Source organism: Myiozetetes cayanensis, unplaced genomic scaffold (genome assembly GCF_022539395.1).
Source record: "Myiozetetes cayanensis isolate MyiCay16 unplaced genomic scaffold, myiCay2020 scf26, whole genome shotgun sequence".
In the NCBI taxonomy this organism is placed as follows: domain Eukaryota; kingdom Metazoa; phylum Chordata; class Aves; order Passeriformes; family Tyrannidae; genus Myiozetetes; species Myiozetetes cayanensis.
Genome location: NW_026087477.1, coordinates 7,258,873 through 7,279,997, shown reverse-complemented (window position 1 = coordinate 7,279,997; position 21,125 = coordinate 7,258,873). Strand labels below are relative to the sequence as shown.

General features: G+C 52.6%; 1 protein-coding gene across 1 annotated transcript in view; it reads right to left on the bottom strand.

Moving 5' to 3' along the window:
- Positions 1-21,125, bottom strand: part of REXO1 (RNA exonuclease 1 homolog) — a 38,970-nt gene that overhangs the window by 5,974 nt on the left and 11,871 nt on the right. Inside the window, exons 2-13 of the mRNA XM_050321364.1 lie at positions 18,115-19,901; positions 16,920-17,021; positions 14,543-14,735; positions 13,743-13,906; positions 11,563-11,700; positions 10,475-10,598; positions 9,319-9,432; positions 6,778-6,915; positions 4,734-4,847; positions 4,086-4,159; positions 635-745; positions 118-233 (exon numbers count right to left, since the gene is read on the bottom strand). Of these exons, the coding sequence (XP_050177321.1) occupies positions 118-233; positions 635-745; positions 4,086-4,159; positions 4,734-4,847; positions 6,778-6,915; positions 9,319-9,432; positions 10,475-10,598; positions 11,563-11,700; positions 13,743-13,906; positions 14,543-14,735; positions 16,920-17,021; positions 18,115-19,901 (3,175 nt within the window). The remainder of the gene's footprint in view (positions 1-117; positions 234-634; positions 746-4,085; positions 4,160-4,733; positions 4,848-6,777; positions 6,916-9,318; positions 9,433-10,474; positions 10,599-11,562; positions 11,701-13,742; positions 13,907-14,542; positions 14,736-16,919; positions 17,022-18,114; positions 19,902-21,125) is intronic.

Genomic DNA, 21,125 nt, shown 5'->3' with positions numbered 1-21,125 from the left:
CATTCCCTCCAAGCTCCTGGCAGAGCACAGAGCTCTGTCCCAAGGAAGAACCACCCTTGCCTGGTGTTCTATTCCTTCCCTGGTGTTCCAGTCCTTCCCTGGTGCTCCAATCCCTACCTGGTGTTATAATCCACCACCTTGGAGTCCGGTTTGACGAAGGTGTCGTACACCACTTTCAGGTCCGAGTTGATCACCGTCACTCTCGTCAGCTCCAGCCCTTGCTTCGTGTAGCACTGCAAGGAGCAGGGCAGGGGTGAAGGGAAGCACCAACCACAGCGTGGGAGCCCCCCTGGCTATCCTGAAAGCCTTCCCTGCAGCAGGAGCTCTGAATGGGATGAAGTTCAAGGGGCAGCAGGAGCAAAGAACTGAGGACACGGCAGAGGCTGTGCCTGCCCTCCTGCCCACTGACACAGTTTAGGTCAAATGCAGCCCTTCCCCCAAGTGCTGCAGCTCCCAAAACGCAGCAGAGAGGCAGCAAACACTGCTCAGGGTGCAGCCACAGGTCCCCAGCTCAAACACACCAACCCACAATTTGCATGAATAGGACCGGTCTGGTCCAGAGTCCACAGGAGGAAGGAGAGAAGAAGGTCAGGAAACAGAGCTTGGCCTGCCCCAAAAAGCTTTATGGACCCACCATTTCACAGTCTAAGGCGTAGATCCCAGGGTACCCATCAGTTGTAGGCAGCTTCTCAAAAGTCTTCACAAAGCCATCAAGGCTCTCCTTCCTCCCATCATGGACGTGTTGCTTAAAGGAAAGAAAAAAAAACAAGGGGTTTGTTGATGATAAAAGCAAGAACCCAAAAATTCCACTAAGTGATCCTCCACTTGAGAAAAAAGTGGGTTTTTAATCATTTCTAAAGGTTAACAGGGAGCAAGTTTTGCCTACAGTGGGTCTGAAAAGTTCACCCCAACAGCAAACACAGCCACGTGCAACCCCAGCTCCCAGATCAGGGCTGGTGGCATCACAATGACAGCGCAAGGAGGAGCAGAACATCATCAGGGGACAGGGAGCTTTCAGTCTGGAGTAGAACTAGTCAGGAAGGGACACACTGAGGTCTCACACCGATCTAACTGGTGCAGGACTCCAGTGCCAGGCATGCCTGTGTGAGCAGGAGCACCAGGGGAGATGCCGTGAGGAACTGGGGGAACCGAGCACCAGAAAACGTCAAAAAGTGAGCACAAAATCAAAGCCACTGTGCCCCACATCCAGCCAGCCCACGGGCAAACAGGAGCTACAGCACTTGAGGCAACAGAAGGGTATTTCCAACCACTCCTAAGCTCTAAAGGTCAACAAGATCCAGCAGGAAAACTCGGGGAGTGATTTCACAAGTGGCTTAAGCCAGTGCAAGACTGAGCTGCTGTTGCAACAGGTACTCCCACACTGCTCCACAGTCACAGATCCCACCCCTCCCTGGTGATCCTGGAAGCCCTCCCTGCAGCAGGAGTTCTAAGCTGGATGAGTTTGAAGGGGAAGCAGGAGCTGAGGGCAGGGCAGAGGCTGGGGCTGCCCTTTTGCCCACTGACAAGGTTTCAGGGCAGATGAACCTGCAGCACCAGGGGCTTTTGGTTGTGTTTAAGCTTTGTCTGTCCCTAAATCTCAGTGTGTTTGTGCACAAATCACAGCAGCCTGGGCACAGCCTCCTGCACTGTGCTTAGAATCATGGAATCCCAGAAGATCCAAGACCCCAAACACTGTCAAGTCAATGCATCCCCACCACCATGGTCACCACTAACCCACGTCCTCAAGTGCCACATCCACATATTTTTTAAACATTTCCAGGGATGGTGACTCCACCACTGCACTGGGCAGCCTGTTCTAATGCTTTATAACCCTTTCAGTGAAGAAATTTTCCCTAATCTCCAATCTAAACCTCCCCTGGCACAACTTGGGGCCATTCCCTCTCCTCCTGTCCCTGTTCCCTGGGAGCAGAGCCTGAACCCCCCAGCTCCCCCCTCCTGTCAGGGAGTTGCAGAGAGTGAGAAGGTCCCCCCTGAGCCTCCTTTTCTCCAGGCTGAGCGCCCCCAGCTCCTTCAGCTGCTCCTGGGGCTCCAGCCCCTTCCCTGGGCACACTCCAGCCCCTCAGTGTCCCTCTGGTCCTGAGGGGCCCAGAACTGCCCCCAGGATTCGAGGTGGTGCCTCAGCAGTGCCCAGCACAGGGCAGAGCTTCCCACAGATCTCACCCTACCAGGAATCAAACTGGTTTGTCTCAGGATTAAAGGCTGGAGAGAGGTGAGGAACTGAGGCCCCTGCAAAGCTGCAGGGGTATAACCAGAGCAGGATTTGCATATTTTCCTGCACAGGTCACTGCTGCAGGTGCAGCCAGAGCCAGGAACTGCATCCTTTGGAGTCAGTGAGGTGGCTGGGCCAGCTCTGAGGGCAGCTCTGCCTGGATCCAGAGCCAGCACTGCTCCAAGGCCTCGTGGTTCACCTGCCCACCCTGCATCCATGGCAGGGATCCCGCTGTTCTGCTGAGGGAATGGGCAGAGCAGGTCACCCTGAGCCCTCCCCTTCCTCTGCAGTGCAACAACAACACCGGGCAGGGAAGGAAAGAAGAAAAACAACTCGGTGTTTTTCTACACTACAGCATCCCAGCTCCTCCCGGCTGGCAGGAGGGCACAGGAGCTGCTCCCGTTTCTCAGCCCAGAGGCAGCAGCAGCAGCGGCAGCCGCGGGTGGCACAAAGAGCGGCCGCTCGAGGCTCCCCGGGAGCGCAGCTCCTTCCTGCCATCTCCTGCCTCCCTGCCGAACTGCAGGGACAGCCACAGACACGGCGTTCGGGGAGGCACACGCCTGCTTTTCCGGGCCAGGCTGCTGAGAACGGCGTCTCATTACAAGTGTTTTCTGGTTTCAGTGCCCAAGCTGGAAGATGCTGTGCTCCCCAGCATCCCAACATCCCACCGGGCACTGATCCCCAGCAGGATGGGCACCCCCCAGCCTTCAATCTACCCCAGGATGCTGGGAAAAGTGGGGGCTTGGGAAAAAAGGAGGGAGAGGGACTTCTGACACTGGCATGGACTGATAGCACAAGGGGGAATGGCTTCCCACTGCCAGAGGGCAGGGAGGGATGGGACACTGGGAAAGAATTCTTCCCTGGGAGGGCGGTGAGGCCCTGGCACAAGCTGTGTTTTTATAGCCCCATCAAACTGTCCTCACTTTCATCCCTACTGGATGTTTTGGGTTTGTTGTTTGTTTTTTTTTTAACACTGACTGAAAAAAGAACCTAATTTTACATTAAGCAGGAAGAGAAGTAGCAGGCTGAGCCCACTCATGCTTCCACCTGTGCAGGGCAGGCTTTTACAGTGCCCAGACAGCAAACTCTTCCTATTTTAACAAACCTTGACTTTCCCACCTCTGGCTTTTGGTTCTCCCCAGCGTGGCAGCCCCAAATATAAAAATGCCACTAAAACAAGTGAAAGGAACATCCCCAGAGGAGCTGAGGGAGAGGCAAAAGAGAGACTTGCTCCCTTCAGCCCATGGCTTGAGAGGACTGGGTGATGCCAGGCTGGGAACCAACACTCCTGCTGCCTAAGGAAAGAAAAAAGGCAAGGCAAAAGGCATCCAAAACAATGCTCAGCTTTATCTAAGCACAAAACTTGGATTTTCATTCTGTTTTCTGGTGCTCCCTCCTCAGGAGAAGTGATATTTATGAGTTACACCAGGCTCCTGGGGAAGGTTCCTCCCTTGAATACAACAAAGGGCCAGCAGAGCTTAGAAAAGATGTAACCTCCAGCAGAAAAGTTACCTCAGCATGGGAATCTGGGCAAGGAGAAGATGGGAAAAAGGTTTTGGCACACTCAGAAACCTCTGATTTCTCATTTCTGTGATTCCCTGAAGAACATGAGCACATCCCCCAAGGAGATGAGCTGAGGGGTAAATGGAACCACCTCACCCCACACAGCTGAGTGCCAAACATTGCATTTCCCTGCCTCTGCATGGCAAAAAAATATTTAAGCAGCACTTGCTTTCCCCCCTTTAGGGGAAGCCACTGTTCTTGCAAAGGCTTAAACAAGTGTTACCCAGCCACTGCCACTGCCAGCAGAGCACAAATGCCAGAGAGAATAAAAAGGTGCTGCTCAATGACTTACTTTAGCAACCTGGCAGCCTGGTGACCCCACAGCTCCAGAGCAGCAGCTGTAGTGAGTTTCCCATCCACCTGGCACTGGAAGAGCAAGAGATCCAGAGTCAAAAAGCCTGGTCAGCAAGAGGCCTGAACTGCAGCTCTCCCGTGCAGAGATGCCCTGGAGGAGCACAGCAACACTGAGGTGTCAAACACAGGGGGGAGATAACTCTGGCTTCACAGGCAGCAGCCTGAGGAGTTCAAGTGCTCAGCCAGACAAAGTCCAGAAGCCACCTGGATAATCTGATGGAAAACCAGAGCAGAGCTCAAACTAGGTTAGTGTCTCACTGCAAATGAATTCAACCAAGGCCAGCAAACTCTCCTGGGAGGGACAGACCTCTAGTGCTCCCAGCCAGCCTCCTGAAGGGCTGGTTTTTCTTTCAAAAGGAACAGGGAGGTTTGATTTTTCTTTTCCTTCTTTTACACACAGGTGAACCACCTCTGCTCCACCCCCCGGTGCCACATTTTGGGGACCGCCCCGCTGCCCAGCAGCTCTTTGCAAGGCCACTTCAGCAGCAGCAGGGCCAGCAGTGACAGGAGCAGGAGGTGCCAAGCCCCCAGAGGAGGAATCCTGCGTGTTTGGGGCTGCAGCACAGCCCCCCTGGCAGGGACAGACCTCTCTGCTTGCGCAGCCGCCCCCAGTGATGGACACACTCCTCCTTGCGGATGCAGCTCCCCGAGGCTGAGACCATGTACTCGGTGCCACAGCGACAGCAAATCCTGCAGGAGGCTTGGGGAGAGCAGAGAAACAACAGTCAGGTCACCAGAAATCCCTCACCCAAGCACAGCCAGACCAGACTCACCCAGCGAAACGCTTCCCTGCTGGAAAGGATTCCGAAAATGTCGTTCCCAGCTCCCCCAGAGGCACAGCAATCCCTCTGAAAATGCACCCCCCGTGGCACCTGCCCCACTGAACGCTCCCCAGGGGTGAATAACAGGGCTCTCTGGTGGGTTTGGTGCACAGCATCAGCTGCACCACAGCTCCATCAGCATTTGCTGCCCTGCTTCCCCATCCTCAGCAAATTACGTTGGACTCTAACACGGTTATTTTAAGAAACAGGATAAATAAGTCATTCTTTGGACACCAGGGCTAATGAAGCCTGGTTTCCAGGGGATCTGTGCCTTGTCACTTCCAAATGACATCTTAGTTCCTTCCAGGGCACAGCTTTTCTGCAAGGACTCCCAGCACCTAAAAACAGGAACAACTCCCAGCAGGGCCTGGCCCAGCAAGTAAGGGACTGTCCTCTCCTGCCAGCTGTGCTCCTGCTGCCCGAATTTTGGTGAAGGGGGATGCAAAAAGCCACTGTAAAGGAGCTGACTATCACCCTTCTGATCTCCAACAGTTCTTTGAGTGCCAGTGTGAGCATTTCAGCTCATTCCCAGCCCATTGGTGCCCACTGCTCACAGCATCGACAGACCGGCAACAGCTCGAGCTGAACAAGAAGGAATTAAAAACATCCTGCAACATCTGCAGGAAAACTACAGGAACACGAGCTCAGGAGCACAGAAGAGAGCTGGATGGTCACCTGGAGAAAAGGGCTCTAACAAACACAGCTCTTGAGAGTGTTAATGCAGGAGGGTTTAGTCCAGGTTGCTTCAGCAACCACGGGACAAATGTAGGCACAAGGTGTTAACATGGATGAGCACTTAACACACTCCAGAGAGGTCTCTCCAAGGAGATGCTCAGAGGAGCGTGGAAAGGCCCCTCCAAAGAGAGATCCTCACTCTGGGTTTTATCCCTGCTGCAGCACAGACTGCCTTAATCAGTGTCTGGGGAGCTGAAACCCTGCCAGGAGTTCAGAAAATTCAGACAGACAAGGAGCCCATCCCATCCTGAGGAAACCAGCAGGATCAAGGCCAGGTTGGACAGGGCTTGGAGCACCCTGGTGCAGTGGGAGGTGTCCCTGCCCACGGCAGGTGGTGGCACTGGATGGGCTTTAAGGTCCCTTCCAGCCCAGCAGGGCAGGACCCACCACAAACCCAGCCTGGCCCAAGGCTGGTGCACATCCCAACACAGCAGCAGCTCACACAGAGAGACAGGAAAAATCCTCCCCTGGAAGAGGTGAACATCCTCAGGGGTGGAACAGGAGCCTCTTTCCAGCCACTTCCCTTGCACTTATTGCCTTGGGGTCCAAACCCAAGTGAAAATGTGTCCTTGCAGGGGGGGACAAAGGCAGCTGGGCCAGGGAGACAACCTGCCCAGTTCCTGTTCTTTGGCAGCACAGAATCATCGAATTGCTAAGGCTGGAAAAGACCTTCAAGATCTTCAAGAGTCCAACCATCACCCCAGCATGGTCACCACTAAAACATGTCCCCAGGTGCTACGTGCACATGTTGTTTAAACACTTGCAGGGGTGGTGACTCCACCACTGCCCTGGGCAGCCTGTGCCACTGCCTGACCACCCTTTCCATAGAGAAATATTCCCTAAAATCCAATCTAAACCTCCCCTGGCACTACTTGAGGCCGTTTCCTCTGACCCTATTACCTGGGGAATTAGAAATTAAAAACCTCCACACGCCACAAAGCATAAACCTCGGGTCCAAAACAACATTCCCAAGCTGGAGAGAAAGCTCATCCTCCAGGAACACAGCAGGGCTGTGCAGCCACAGGGCTCTGCTCTCCACAGCACAGAGAAGGAAAAAGAGCCAGCAGGGCTTACAGTCAAGCACTTTCTTCTCCTCTGCAGTGAAGAGGACGGCACGGCCGGCCTTGTCGGGGTGAGGCATCGGGTACCCGTTCTCCTTGAGCTGCTCCTCCGTCAGCAGGTAGTCCTTGAGGCGCCGGTACAAGGCAGCTCCTGCACACACAAGGCAGATCTTTAACGTTCCTCTCACTGCTTTTGGTTTTATCAAGCCCCCCCTGGCAGGTGTTCCCACTGCTCTCAATGCGTTTCCCGCCCGTTGTGTTGCCTAAAAAAATCGAAGAAATAATTCTCTGGACGGTGTTGGTATTGAAAGGTTACAAAAGCTCTTTAGTAAGAAGTCTTAGGTGCACAAAGATGGTATATGCACACCCACACACAGGTTTTACAAACTTACAGTACCATCTGATTGTAATATCTAACTGTCATCTCAGGGGGATACACCCAGCCCCAAATTTGTCTGTCCTCCAGGTCCTGCCACAGGCAACAGCTCCCAGAATTGGGGTGGTGGTCCCAAGCCCCCATGTCTCCATCAGTAACCTGTGCCCTGCCTGGCTCTCTGTCAGGGATTTTGGGCCTCCTCTGGCAGTTCAGACTAAGGCTGCATCAAGGAATGTGCTTCCTGTGTTCTTTAGGTGCACCTCCTACAGACTGGATGGTCCTGCTGGAATCTTTATCCACTGAAATTCCTGAGAAGAACACTGAAGAATATCTCTGGAATTTGGGGCAAAAGGTAATCAGCTAAAAGTCCTATTCCAAAGTGTCTACATAATGTGTGTTTTAAGGCATCACAGGATGGACAGGGAAATAGCTGTCGGGTGGTATATTTTAAAATCCGGTCACTGGGTGCACCAGCTGATTTTTAACCACTTGGAACAAGCAGCATTAAGCTTGGAAAGCACAGCTGAAAACAGAATTCATCCAAAAGGCTCATTTTCAGGCCTTTTTGTTACCAACAGAGCCACAGAATGGTTTGGGTTGGAACGGACCTTCTCAATGAGATCATCTCATTCCCACCCCCTGCCATGGTCAGGGACACCTTCCACCAGCCCAGGTTGCTCCAAGACCCATCCAACCTGGCCTTGGACACTTCCAGGGATCCAGGGGCAGCCATAGCTGCTCTGGGCAACCTCTGCCAGGGCCTGCCCACCCTCCCAGCCAACAATTCCTTCCCAATATCCCATCTAACCCTGCCTTCTGGCAGTTTCAAGCCATTCTCCCCTGTCCTACCCCTAAATGTGAGTCTTCTGCCACACAGAGCACCCCTCAAAGACCACCCACAGCTCCCTAAAAACTTCATTATCTGCAGCTTTCTTCCTGCTGCCCATCTCAGGCTGCTCGTTTCACTTCACAGAGTAATTCCAACTTTTCCCCCCTCTGCTCAATATCTGCCCTCTCTGCTGGATAAACCCTTCCAATAGCGCTGGGTGCCCTTTGATGTCGCTCAGCCGAGCTCTGCCGGCCCTTTCAAGCTTCCTCCACGTCAATTCCTTCTGCTCCGTGGCCTCCCCGTTCTCTTCCTCTGATCTCCTCAACAATTTTGCCTGCATCTCTTGGCAACCACAACACCCATCAAGTGATTGGAGCCCACGTGAATTAACGCTCGTGGCACAGCCCTTTGGCTACGATACGACCTTCCAGTGGCATTGGTGGGAGCGGCTGCAGATCTGTAAAGTTTGCCTTTCAATCTGACAGGCCCGGTGTAAAAGCACTGCTGCAGGGCAAGAAATGTTAAACTAAAATAATACCCAGAAGACCCCAGAGGCAGCTCTGAGTGGTTATTGATGCTCCATCAAAGCCAGGCTGGGAGCAGCGGTGACCTCGCAGCAGGAGGAGGAAGCGGGCAGGGCACTGGTCAGTGGTGCCACCCCCCCACTGAGGGACTCTGCGCTGCACCCAGGTAATAAAATCTAACACTGCCCTCAGACAAAGGCCAGCACTTCAAATCACAGAACCCTAGAATGTTCTGAGCTGGGAGGGACCCACAGGGATCATCCAGTCCAGCTTCTGTCTCTGCCCAGGGCACCCCAACAATCCCCCCCTGTCCCTCAGAGCGTTGTCCAAACGCTCCTGGAGCTCTGGCAGCCTTGGGGCCGTGCCCACTGCCCTGGGGAGCCTGGGCAGTGCCCACCACCCTCTGGGGGAAGAACCTTTCCCTGAGATCCATCCCAACCCCCCTGGCACAGCTCCAGCCCTTCCCTGGCTCCTGTCCCTGGTCCCAGAGCAGAGCTCAGCGCCTGCCCCTCCGCCTGCCCTCGGGAGGAGCTGCAGCCCCCGAGGAGTCTCCCCTCAGTCTCCTCTGCTCCAGCTGAGCCAGCCAAGTGCCCTCAGCTGCTCCTCACACCCTTCCCCTCCACACCCTTCCCCAGCTCCCTGTCCCTCCTTTGGACACTCTCCAACAGCTTCAGATCCCTCTGACACCGTGGCCCCCAAAACAGCCCCCAGGACTGGGGTGAGCTGTGTGGAGGTGAACACACCAGCCTGACCCTGCTCCCCCAGTCACAGCAGCACCTCCAGCTCTGCCCTACACCTTACAGCCCCACAGGAGCAGGGTCTCACCTGTCAAATCCTCAGCTCTCAGGCTCCCTGAGCGGTTCAGGGTGAAGCTTGTCTTGGCAGCGAGCTTCCCCCCCAGCACAGCTTCGTGGGACACCACCTTCTTGTTACTCGTCTCTGCAGAAAGGAGGGAGCAGCAAAGGAGGACAGAGATCAGGCAGCAGCAAGTGACTTCAGTCCCAGTTTGGGGCACTGCACGTGGGCAAGAGGAACTTTGTGTTTATCCTCTTGGATTCTTTGCTTTGCTGCAGAAGTGGATTCTGTGTGTAAAGTGCCGGCCCAGCCTTTTCATCCCAGCACTATGGAGAGTTTTCAGTTCTCACTGTCAGGCCACAAGGGCAGCAAGGACACTTTTACAGTTTTTCCAGAACCTCGTAGCTCTCTACCTGCTCACCCTGCACTGACCAAAAGCAAGACAGGACCAAGCAGAGAAGCAACTTGACCCCATCACATCAGCCACCCGCGAGAGCAGCTTTGTTGCTGGGGCCCTGCAGATCAGCCTCCCACGCTGGATCTTTCAAGCTCTTTCAGAAAAGGAGCTTCAGAGCTCTGGGATATGCTCAGCACATCAGATAATGGCAGAGAGGGGGCTTTTTACTAATCATTAGCTGGCAGCCCTCTCACAAAGGCCGGCTTCCCAAGTTCAGCCGCTCCGACTAATGGCCAGGAACGTAATGAAGACAGAGGGGAGAAAAGGGAAGAGACCAGGGGGAAGAAAAAAAAAATCCACAAGAACAGCACAAATTGATTGTTTAATGTACCCTCTCGAGAGCCAATAATGAAATGTCTTAACCCTCTTCGTTTCTCTCTTGAAGCTTAATGTGTGTAACAGATTTCTGGGGTGATGGACGAGTCTATCACTTTGAAGGCATCATGTGAAAGTTACTCCATTAGCAGGGCTTTTCATTTTAAAGGACTTGTGCTAAAAAAAAAAAATATATATATAAATGAATCCGTGTGGCATTATCTCCATTTAGGTTCAGAGAGCCAACAAAGCGTTGCAGGACTCGCCTCTTGAAGGCCCATTAGGGCTTGCCAGGCTATAAAAAGCTGAGCTGGGGCTGCTGAGAAACGGGGGCTGGATCTTCTACACCCTCCTCTCCCTGGGCTCTGCCCCAGGCAGGGCTCACAGTGATTAAACCACAAGGGTGGTACCTACTGTTGGTGCTGGATGGGGAGTTGGGCACGAGGCTCCTGAGCTTCTTCAAGGTGTTGACGGCCACGTTCAGGTAGATGTTGCGACTGGTGCTGCGCTCATAGGCCACCTTCTCTTCTGACAGAGCCTGTGAACAGCACAGCCCATCACCACCACACCCTCCTGCCAGAATCACACCATGGTTGGGGTTGGAAGGGACCTTAAAGATCATTTTCCACCCCCCCTGCCATGGGCAGGGACACCTTCCACTAGCCCAGGTTGCTCCAAGCCCTCTCCAACCTGGCCTTGGGCACTTCTAGGGAAGGGGCAGCCACAGCTGCTCTTGCTTTCGGGGAAAAGAAATGTTTGGCTCTTCAAATACAGACTCCAAAAACACAGACAGCAAAAAAAACAAACCCTGCCTGACAAAGGAATTGAGTCATGAATACGTGGCACAAATATGCACTGGTTTGGGGCCTGCTCAGGAGGGTCAGAGGGAAAAAAATAATGGATTCTAAGCAAAGTGCTGAAAAAAGCATTTTCATGGGAAGCTTGCCCTGAGAGATGAACAAAGCAGTTCTGGAACTGCCTGGGAAAGGCTGTGTCCCCCACTCTGGTGCAGCACAAGATCTTCACTGCTAAGAACAATAAGTCTGGCAAATGGTGGCTCCTGGGATGCAACAGGAGCGTTTTCCCCAGGGAGCTGTGAGGGTGAAATCCCACGGGAGAAATCCCCGTGGGCACCTGCTTTGCTTACAGAACACACCACACAATGGCCTGCATTTACCCAGCTTACACTAACAGCCAAAGCTTTCCAATAAAACCTATTCCTGCCTCAACTCTGCTTTTGGAAATCCTACTCCACTCTTCCTACTCCTTAAAAATCTCCTTAAAAGCCTTCAGAAGGAGCAGGGAACAGCTCACAACCAATTATGTGTATCTCAGACACTTCCCCCTGCTCAGCACCGTGGATTTTACTGTGGATTCTGCTGTGCCAGAGCAACAGCTCCTGCTGTCCAGGTGGACAAACCCAAGGCAGTTTTCTGGATCTGCCACGATTTCAGAAGGCCTTGGCCTTTATTCCCTGCTGGGAAGGAAGGAGCTGTACAGACCTTGTCAAAGGCTTCCTGGGAGGAGGGGCAGAACTTCAGGCACTCATCGATGAAGAGATTGAGATACCTCTGACGAATGTTTGTGGGGACTTTAGCACCAAATTCTGTGGGAATAACAGGCCTCTGTAAGCTGGGGCTCTGGAGATGAGACAGAGAGAAAGAGAGAGAGAGAGAGAGAGAGGGGCTGGTCAGGCTTTAGGAAGTTGCTCTGAGTCTCTCCCATTTCCTGCTGTTATTAATACTGCTGTGACTTCCCTTCTGAAAACCTGCCAGGAGCCAAACACAACCTGCACCATTTTTGGTACTAAAAATACCCCTTGGAGGTCCTGTGGCACCTGCAGCACTTCAACCAGAAAACAACAAGCGTTTTTTTCTGCAACTCACTCATGGGGCAAGGCCTCCAGTGGCCTTAGTCACAGCCCTGCATGCACACACAGCATTCCAGGGCAGGAAAATGCTGACATTCCCACCGGGACATTCAGGAGGAGGACGGTGCCAGGCTTTGAACTGGAGCTGTGACACGGGAAACCAGTTTGGGGTGCCGTCACAGACGTGGGGTTTGGCCCTCTGGCTGTGAGGAGGGAACAGGAGGCCCCTCCTGCCAGGCTTGGCAGCCAAGAAAACCACCCCACTTCCCGGGGGATTCCTGCAGCTTTACTGCACTGGGGGCTTTCTTCCTTGTTTAATGCCAGTCATGGTGCTGCTGAAAGGATTTCCCCCTTCAGCAGAATGACAAGTTCCTCAGGCACAGCATGTTATGACCTTCCAGTGCAGCTTTCCATTTAACACCAGTCTGTGCCCCCCCAAATCACAGAGTTTGCCTCTTTTGCAGAGAGGAAGTTGCACATTCACCTCTAAAACACCCAGCTGCTCTCCACCCCACCCCAGAGACATCCACAAACCAAACCATCTGCTGCAGTCTGGAGTAAAAACAGCTCTCTGGGAAGATGTGAGCACGTTCCAAGGGGAGCAACTGGTCCTTCCTCAATGGGAAAAGTGCTCATTTCACCCAGGACATTTCCACTTCAATGCCCTGTTCCAGGGGGTTTGGTCCTTTCCATTAAATATATATATACATTTTTCTCAATCTCTAACATGATACCCTTAAGCACCTCTGTAACACTGGTAAATATTTTATCCTTTCAGTTGTTTCTTCTATTTTTAATCAGCTGTGAGTTCTGTGTTACTGGGGCTGCTGTTTGGGTGGGGAAAGAAGAAAACGGCTTTTCACTCTTACAGAAGTAATCAGAGCATGTTACCCCATTATCTTGACACAAGATATCAGCAACAAGAATATCTGGGCACCAACCACATTCCTGCCATCAGGAATTCTACTCTGAATTGTCTCAGTGTTTTCCCAGTGCTCATGGGGAAAGGAGGGACTTGTAGAATCATGGAATGGTTTGGGCAGGGACACCTTCCAGTAGCCCAGGTTGCTCCTTTGATCCAACCTGGATCAAAGTGTCCTTGGACACTCCCAGGGATGGAGCAGCCACAGCTGCTCTGGGCAACCTGTGCCAGGGCCTCCCCACCCTCACAGCCAAGAATTCCTTCCTAATATCCCATCTAACCCTGTCCTCCTTTTCCTCCTTCATCTTCAGGCCATTCCCCCTCTTCCTGCCATTCTGGTAAGTGATTTCTTTGCTGAGAAACTCACACAGCAAAAGCACCCAAAGCCTGGGCACTCCTCCCACAAAAATAAATAATAATAATAAAAAAAAAGGCAAACCATGAAAAGCAAACAAACAAACAGGTTTTTTTCCCCAAAGTATTTACAGCAGCACGAGGCTCAGTGATCACATTTTCCTATTCCCAACGCCCCAGCCTGGCCCGCAGAGCCCGGGAAGGCCGTTAATCCATCCGTGTCCTTTGAACTCCATGGGCTCTGAGTGCCTGCCCCAAAGAGCTGCACACCTGGGCAGCGAGCACAAGGAGAGGAGGGATCAATTCCCAAAGAGATCAGAGCAGCACTCAGGTCCCTCTGGCTGTTTTAACTCCTGCCCCCAAGAGCGCTCCGTTCTTTAATGCGATGCCATCGAGGAAAACCCCAGGAAGAAACAAACCCATTTCATCAACCCAGTCAAAACCCCCCTGCCAGGGGATGCTAAGTTTGGAAGAGCCTGATCAAACACACCACCCTCAACGAGGAACGAGAGGAGAAGAACTCAGATCTCCCTTACCTGCAAGGAGGGAACGTGGGCGACCCTTTTGGGCACGACGGTGCTGGTGGTCTTGGAAGCCATCCCAGCTAATGTGCAAGCCTTGAGAGGGAGGCTGGGGGCTTCAGAGTCATTGGAAGGTGTGACACTCCTGCCAGCAACAGCTGCCTTGCTGCTCCCAAGGCCTGCAGGGGACAGGAAACAGCCAGGTACAAATCCTGCCACGGGCTCCGGGCTGCCAGAGGGAGCTCGCTATCACAGGCTGCAAGCTGGGATTTTTTTTTTTCAAAGCCAAGTCTCCAAAGGGATACAAATTGGGTAATTTTACCAGCTCCCAGGCAGGGATGAAGGAACCTCCTGCCTGGAAAGGTGCCTCATTTCTGTTTGTTTTGGGGTAACTGAGTCAGCAGAGTTTAAAAGGGGTGACTGTCACTGCAAGGCACTGACTGAGTCACGTCAGCTCTGACTACAAAGGGGCAGCACTAAGCATCAATTAGCACTTCCCTCCTGCTCTGTGCCACCTCTGAAGGCTTCAGTGGAAGGGGGAATGAGGAGCAAACCCAACCCAAGCAAGAAACAGAAAAAGGAAAGGCTGAAGTGTGGGAGGCAGGGTGAGAGATGGGGCTGGACGTCTGGCCTGCTGCTTTTCAGAACAGGATGGAAGTCCTCAGAGAGAGGCCTTCCACTGGTCACTGTCAGCAAAGATTCAAGTCTCAACACATCTCCTGATAGCTTCACATCTGCCCTGGAGGAATCTGAACCCCAGGCAGTGTGTTTTCCCAGGGGGGGAGGACAGCACGGCGATCCCAAGCACCACTTACCTTGCTTGGCTGCTGCGGTGAGGGCGGCATTTGGCACGTGGGCAATCCTCCTCTTTTCTCCTGGCAAAGAGAGAGAGGCCTTCTGAACCAGCTGAGCTGCCTGCTGCTGAGCCAGCTGGATCCTCTGGTAGCACACCTCCTGGGCCGTGGGGGGACGGTAGGGCCGCACCACGGGCTTGCTCGGGGCCTCTGCCTGCACACACAAACCGCCGTCAGAGCCACCCCCGCCGGCCCCATCCCCGCCCCACAGAGGCCTCTTCTCCTCACCCCCCCTCCTCTGGGCACGTTCAGGCTTCTGGGAGGAGAGGATGCCAACTGTCTCTCAGAGCAAAACAGGCAGAGTCACCCATCCAAACCCACGGCATTAATGATTCACCCTCGGGGAAGGCCTCCCAGCACGCTCCTCGGCTGGCAGGTGGTGTTTGAACTGCTCTTAATGGTGGGATGTTCCCCCATCCCTGTGCCTAACCCACTTGTGGGCTCTGCCAACACTGAGGCTTGCACTGGAACACAAATGTAGCCCTGTGCTGCCTGCTTGGGTTTGTACTGCAAGGAAGAAGTGACAATTAGTCTCCACTCCCCTCTGTGCACGACGCTGAGTTTCCCAGCTCTCTCCCTGCACACCCAGTTCTCGGCACTCTCCTTCCAGGTCTCTACTCTGGAGCTACCTGAAAGCCTCACAGATATGTATTTATGGGGTTAGAGCAGTGCACAAGCTGAGCTCTGCACTTCCAGCAGGCTCTGTCCCTGCCCACCTCTGGAGGCACCTCAGCCGTGCCCAGCACCGACAGGTTCCGCGTGCACTTCCTCCCATGCCCAAATTTGGGCTGCAGGAAAAGTGCCAGGAATGATGCCAGCAAAGAGAGAAGATTTCTGGCAGCAGAAGCAGTACAAACTTCTCCACACTTCTTAAAACCTCAGAAATCTGAGGAGCAGGCCTTGCCTCCCGGAATCCCTTCGGAGAAGGCTCAGTGCAAACACGGCAAATCGGGGGCAAGCTGGCACCTCCTGCATTCCTGCTCTCTGATGCTGCCACCAGCTTCTGGATGCCAAACTGAGTGCAGTCAGACATTAATTCTAATGACAGGCTTCTGAGCAGCACAGGTCACTCATTTTGTGCCTCACCTCCAATTCCTCTGGCCCATCATTTCCCCCACCTCGGCTCCCTCCCCTCAGCGCTCGAGCCGTAAATCATGAGCAGCACTGAGCAAACACTGCCCTTGGAGGGCCATGGCAAAGCACAGGGCTCAGTTCTGGGTGGAAAAGCAGCAGCTCAGGTCTGCCAGCACCTGCTGAGCAGGGGAGCTGGGCCACGCCAGGGAATGCCGGTCCCAGAGCCGAGTCACCAGATTGGCTCTGTTTGCCCAAGCAGGGCCTGTGCTGGGGCTCCCATCTTTGGAAAGCATTTTGGGATCAGCTGTCACATTAAGAAAATATATTTAAAGGGCTGTGCATGCCTAAAAGGCGCCTCTTTACGATAAATATTTGAGTTAATGAATTTCCAAGCCATTTGCTTCAGTCTCTTATCTCTTCACTTGGGAAGAAAGGGCCCTTATCAAACCACACGAACTGGCTGAAGATATGTAGTTAAATAAAACACATTGTGTTGACCTCAGGGCTTCAAATTATTAAAAGCAAAAAGGAAAAAAAAAAACCTTTCCTAGGCAGAGAGGAAAGGAAGAACAATTAATTTGGACTGCCCAGCTCAAATCAGTGTGTAAGTCTCCACTCTCTTATCCTGCTGGAACATAAAACTAATCTGTGCTCAGCACCTGGAGGGAAACACATTAAACCCTCAGAGAAAACATGAATTAAAATCCCAGGGAGAAAGGAATGAAAGAATCAGAACATCTTCCCTGCCTTTTCTTTGGTTTTTTTTTGGCTTTAATTCTTCTCATCTCTGTATTTTTACAGTTGGGAAAGAAGAGTATCCAAACAGATACTGCTGATGCTCTGGGCTGATTCAGAACAAATGTAAGGCAATGGTTTTAAACATCTGACAAAATTTCCTGCAGCTTTCAGGTCCACAAGACACAGAAAAGCCCCATCAGGCACAGAGTGACCTTGTGTCCAGCTCCTTTTTTATCTGAATCGCTGAACGGAACCATAGTGGAGAAAAATGAACATCTCAACCTATCCCAAAGGGTTACAGACTGCAGAATCCATTCACTCTTCCACAGCTTACAAATTTTATTAGGGTTTTGCTGCCATTTTTAACAGATGCCTAAACATGGGGATTATTTAGGAATTAGACTGATTCCAGCACAAACAACTCACGTGCCCCTGCCTGGCCCCAGGACTGCATCTTTTTCCAGGGTCAGGACAGAAAATCCTCACTTGAAAGGATCTAAACTTCTGCTTCTAAATCTGCACTTACATTTCCCTGTTTGACAAGATGGGAGATCCTCCTTTTCTGGCCAGGAAACAAGGTAGTTAAATTATCTTCTGCCTTTTCTTCGTTTGCTTCCTCTTTGGATGGCTGGAAAAAGAAAAAGAACAAGCTCCTGAAACCAAGCAGACTTGAAGACCCCTCTCAACAGGGAGATGGGAGAAGTCTCCTTTGGGGTTAACCTGGCAGCTGGCAGGTGAGAACATGTGCTCAGCTGCTGAAATGCTGACACAAACCTTGGTTTGTAACCCCAGGAGCCCCCAGGAAAGCCAAGGGACAGCAGCGTGACAGTCCCCACTCCACGAGCTGTGACACAACTGCCGACAGCCCACACCCGCCACAGGAGACCTGAACACCCCTCTCCTGCCAGCCACTCACACCCCTCACCTCTCCTGGCATTCCTACAAAAGCCAGGGGTGTTTGGGGTGGGGTTTTTTTGAAGAACTTGGGATCTGACTCTGATGAGCACTTCCCACTGAACTACTCTGGGAACTCCAGGGTCTGTTAATTCACTTACACCCCTGATGAACCCTCCCACAAAGCCATTCCTCCTGGTGGAAAAGCACCACAGTGCCCTGTTCCTGCAGCATGACAGAATCCTGGGATATCCTGAGTGGGAAGGGACCCACCAGGATCATCCAGTCCAACTCCTGGCCCTGCCCAGCAGTCCCACCCTGTGACTGAGAGTGTTCTTCCTGGGGGAAGAACCTTTTCCTGACATCCATCCCAACCCTCTCCTGACTCACTACTGAGACCAAACAACACAAAATAGTAAATATTATATAATATCTGTGGAGTCTCCAAAGTATCCAGTGACAAGCACATGGACTTTACTTGCCCCAATACACGGCCCAGGTTTCATCCCTGTGTTCCTTAAACTCTGCTGCAACAAGAAGGCATCTCCCAAACTGGCAAATTCAGCTCTGAAACCCCCAAAACTTGCTCTCTGAAGCCTCTTCTCCAGCCACCCAGGCCAGATGGAGACAGAAGTAACTGATAACTCTGACAGCTAAAGGCCTCCCCCACAAAAAGAGAACTGGATCCTTTCAATCCCGCAGGTGAAAACTCAGGTGCAAGCTCTTCCGAGCACTCAGCCAGGACAAGGATGAGATTCTTCCAACCCACGGAGCCTCTTGAAAGCAGCAGCACCACTGAACCCAGGCAGAACCCACCCCAGCATTACCTGCTTCCCCAGCCTTCCCTTGTCCTCGGTCTTCACATCCTTGGACTCGTTGAAGATCCGCAGGCACTCCTCCATGGGGTCCGACTCGAAGTCCACGTCCTTCTCCAGGATGGAATAGTCGATGTCGTCGGAGGTGGAGGAGGACGAGGAGGACCTGGAGAGCCGGGAGCGCTTGGCCCTGCGTGCCCTCTCCCCGGTGCCCTCCGAGGCCGAGCCCGAGCCCTCCCCGTCCGAGTCGGAGCTCGGGGCGCGCCGGGAGGAGGCCAAAGGCCGGCCCTCGGCATCGTCCTCGCCGCTCTCGTCCCCAAACAGGTCCACGTGGCTCAAGCTCCGCTGCTTCCGGCCCTTCTTGGGCTCCCCCTGGCCCGCAGGACTGACCTTTTCCCTCTTCCTCTCCGCCCCCGCGGTCTTGGTCCCTTTCTCCTTGTTTTTCCGGCCCGAGGGTTCCTTCCCGTTTTTCACGTCCCCCGCTCTGCTCTGGGAGTCCTTCCCGCTGCTCCCCAGCTTCTCGGAGCCGCAGCCCTTGGGGACGCCCTCGCTCTTGCTTTTTCCTGAGCTGCTGCTGCTGTTGCTGGACTTGGATTTTTCCTTCTTGAGCCCATCTGCTTTTTCTGACTTCTGCTTCTCAGGTCTCTTCAGGTTCCCCTCTGTTTTCGCCCTGACGCTTTTATCTTTGCAGTTTTTCTCTTCGCTCTTGGTTTTCAATTTTTCTTCTTTCTTGAGCACTTTGCCCTTTTCTGTCTCTTTACTCTTCTCCTTCTTCCCGGCCTCACCGAGGCCTGGTGTCTTACTAAGGTCTGATTTCTTCCTTTTTGCTTTGTCTTTCGAGTCTTTGTTTTTATTTTCAGCCTCCTGGCTGTTCTTACCAGAGCAGGGTTTCACCGGAGCTTTTGTGCTCTTGTCCGGCAGGTTTTTGGCCACGTTTTTCTGCCAGCTTGGGAGGTCCTCCCTTCCACGCTGTGCCGCCTCCCTGCTCTCCTGGGAAGCAGAGCCATCCAGTTTGGTGCTCAGCTCTTTGCTGGAGAGCTCGTTTGACTCACCCTCAGAGCCAGCTTTGGATGGGGAGCTACCAGAAGCTGCTTTGTACTCCACATCAGCCTCATCCTCGGAGGAGGAGAACCTGGCCAACACCTCGTAGTCATCGGGGTCTTCACAGAGCTTCTTCTGTGAGGGAGAGTAGGAGTCCTCATAATCAGCCACCCTTTCCCTCTTGGACCCCTTGGGCTCCTTGGTTGAGGCTTTGCTCAAAAGCCTGGCTGAGTAATTGGAAAGGGGGTCGTATTCCAAGTCTGTGGAAGGCTTGGAGTCATCAATCACGTACTTGTTGGTGGCGACAGTGCTGCTGTATTTTTTGCTCTGCACCACAGCCTTGGGAATGTATTCCAGGGAGCTCCCTTTGGATCGGGAGGAGTCCAAAGTGTATTTACTCGACCGGCCAGCAGCACTGAGAGGGGTGGGGTTGTAGTCTGAGTTGCTGTTGAAGTTGTAGCTCCCTGGATTGTACTCCAAGGAGGCAAAGGAATCGCTCTGAGTCCCAGCAGCCGACACGGGCGAGCTGGAGAGGAGGGAGGAGCCCTCTGAGGCACCAAACTCCTTGGTGGTTTCCAGCAGCTCCTCATATTTCTTCTGCTCTCTCTCCACCTCGTTCTTCACAGCCTCAATGGCCTTGTTGACCAGCTCCAGCTCCAGAATCCCGGGGGTCACGTCTGTCAGGTCGGCCAGGGTGCCATCCTCCGTCTCCAGCGAGGCCCTGGGAAGCTCTGGGTTGTAGGGATCATATCCCCGCTCTATAAAAAAGGAATTAAACATCATTTACTGCCAGCAATTCAAGGGGCATTTTCTTTGGAGTAAAATCTAAAAGAGGTCTTTGTAAGGCCTGCTCTTATCGAAACCCAACGTTGAGTGACAAGCAAAAGCACCACAGAATAAATAAACACTGAATACCAAAAGCCACCAGTGATGTTCTCTGGCCTAGACTAGACCAGACAGCACAAACTGCTCCCAGGATTAAAGATCCATTAACAAAGTGCTTTTGCTACTCATGGAAATCTCTGTAAATTAAATATTCTTCAGGGCACCAAGGAATAATCACAGAATGAGGCCCAAGAGGAGCTGAGTGCACACAGAATTATCTGCTTAATTCAGCAGAGCAACCAAGGTGGGAAGAGGATTCCAGTAAGAAAAGGAGTGGGACTGGATGAGCTTTAAGGTCCCTTCCAACCCAAAGCATTCCATGATTCCTACAAAAACCACACTTAGCAAGCTGACAGAAGCTACAGGTGCATTAACAGCTGCTTTTGGACTCAGAACTGTTTTCAATGCTTGTTTTATCAGAGTGCCTCTGGATATATCCCAGAGAAACCTTCTGTTCTCTCCTACAAGGACAGCAGTAACACTGCCTTTCCAACATGGATACGCAGAAGAACCAGACAACAGGCAGAGAGATAAAAGACAGAACATAAAAAACCTCTCAGCTCTAAGAGGGATGAGAGAATTCCTTGGAAGTCAGAAAGCGTTAAAGGAGCCGTTTCTCCCATTCCCGCAAGACTGAGGGTTTTGAGGGGGTTGTTTTGGGTTTTTGGGGTATTTTTTTGATAGAGGATCCACACATGCACAGCCTCCTTTGGTAACAAGAACCTGTCCAGCAGTTGGTAAAATCAGCCCCTGGGGAAGCAGAGTAAGAGAGGTTAAAACAAAGGCAGTGATTTCTGAAAATACTTTTTATACCCCCCTCGGGTTTGCCAAGTTTTTTTCCAAACCAGTGAGCTCCTGATTGAACAGGCCTCTGGGCAATCACACAGTGATGTCACCACCTTCCACGGCACTGTCAGAGCCAGGAATGAGGGGAAGGAGGAAGGAGGGGAAGGAGGAACAAGGGGTTATTTCTACAAGCAGTTCCCCTCCAGCTATTGCAAAGAGCTTTAGTGACGACACCAAGAGCATTTCCCAAAGCAGTGAGTGCCCTTCCCCTTTGTGACACCCAGCACAGCTCACACGTGGCAGGAGAGGGA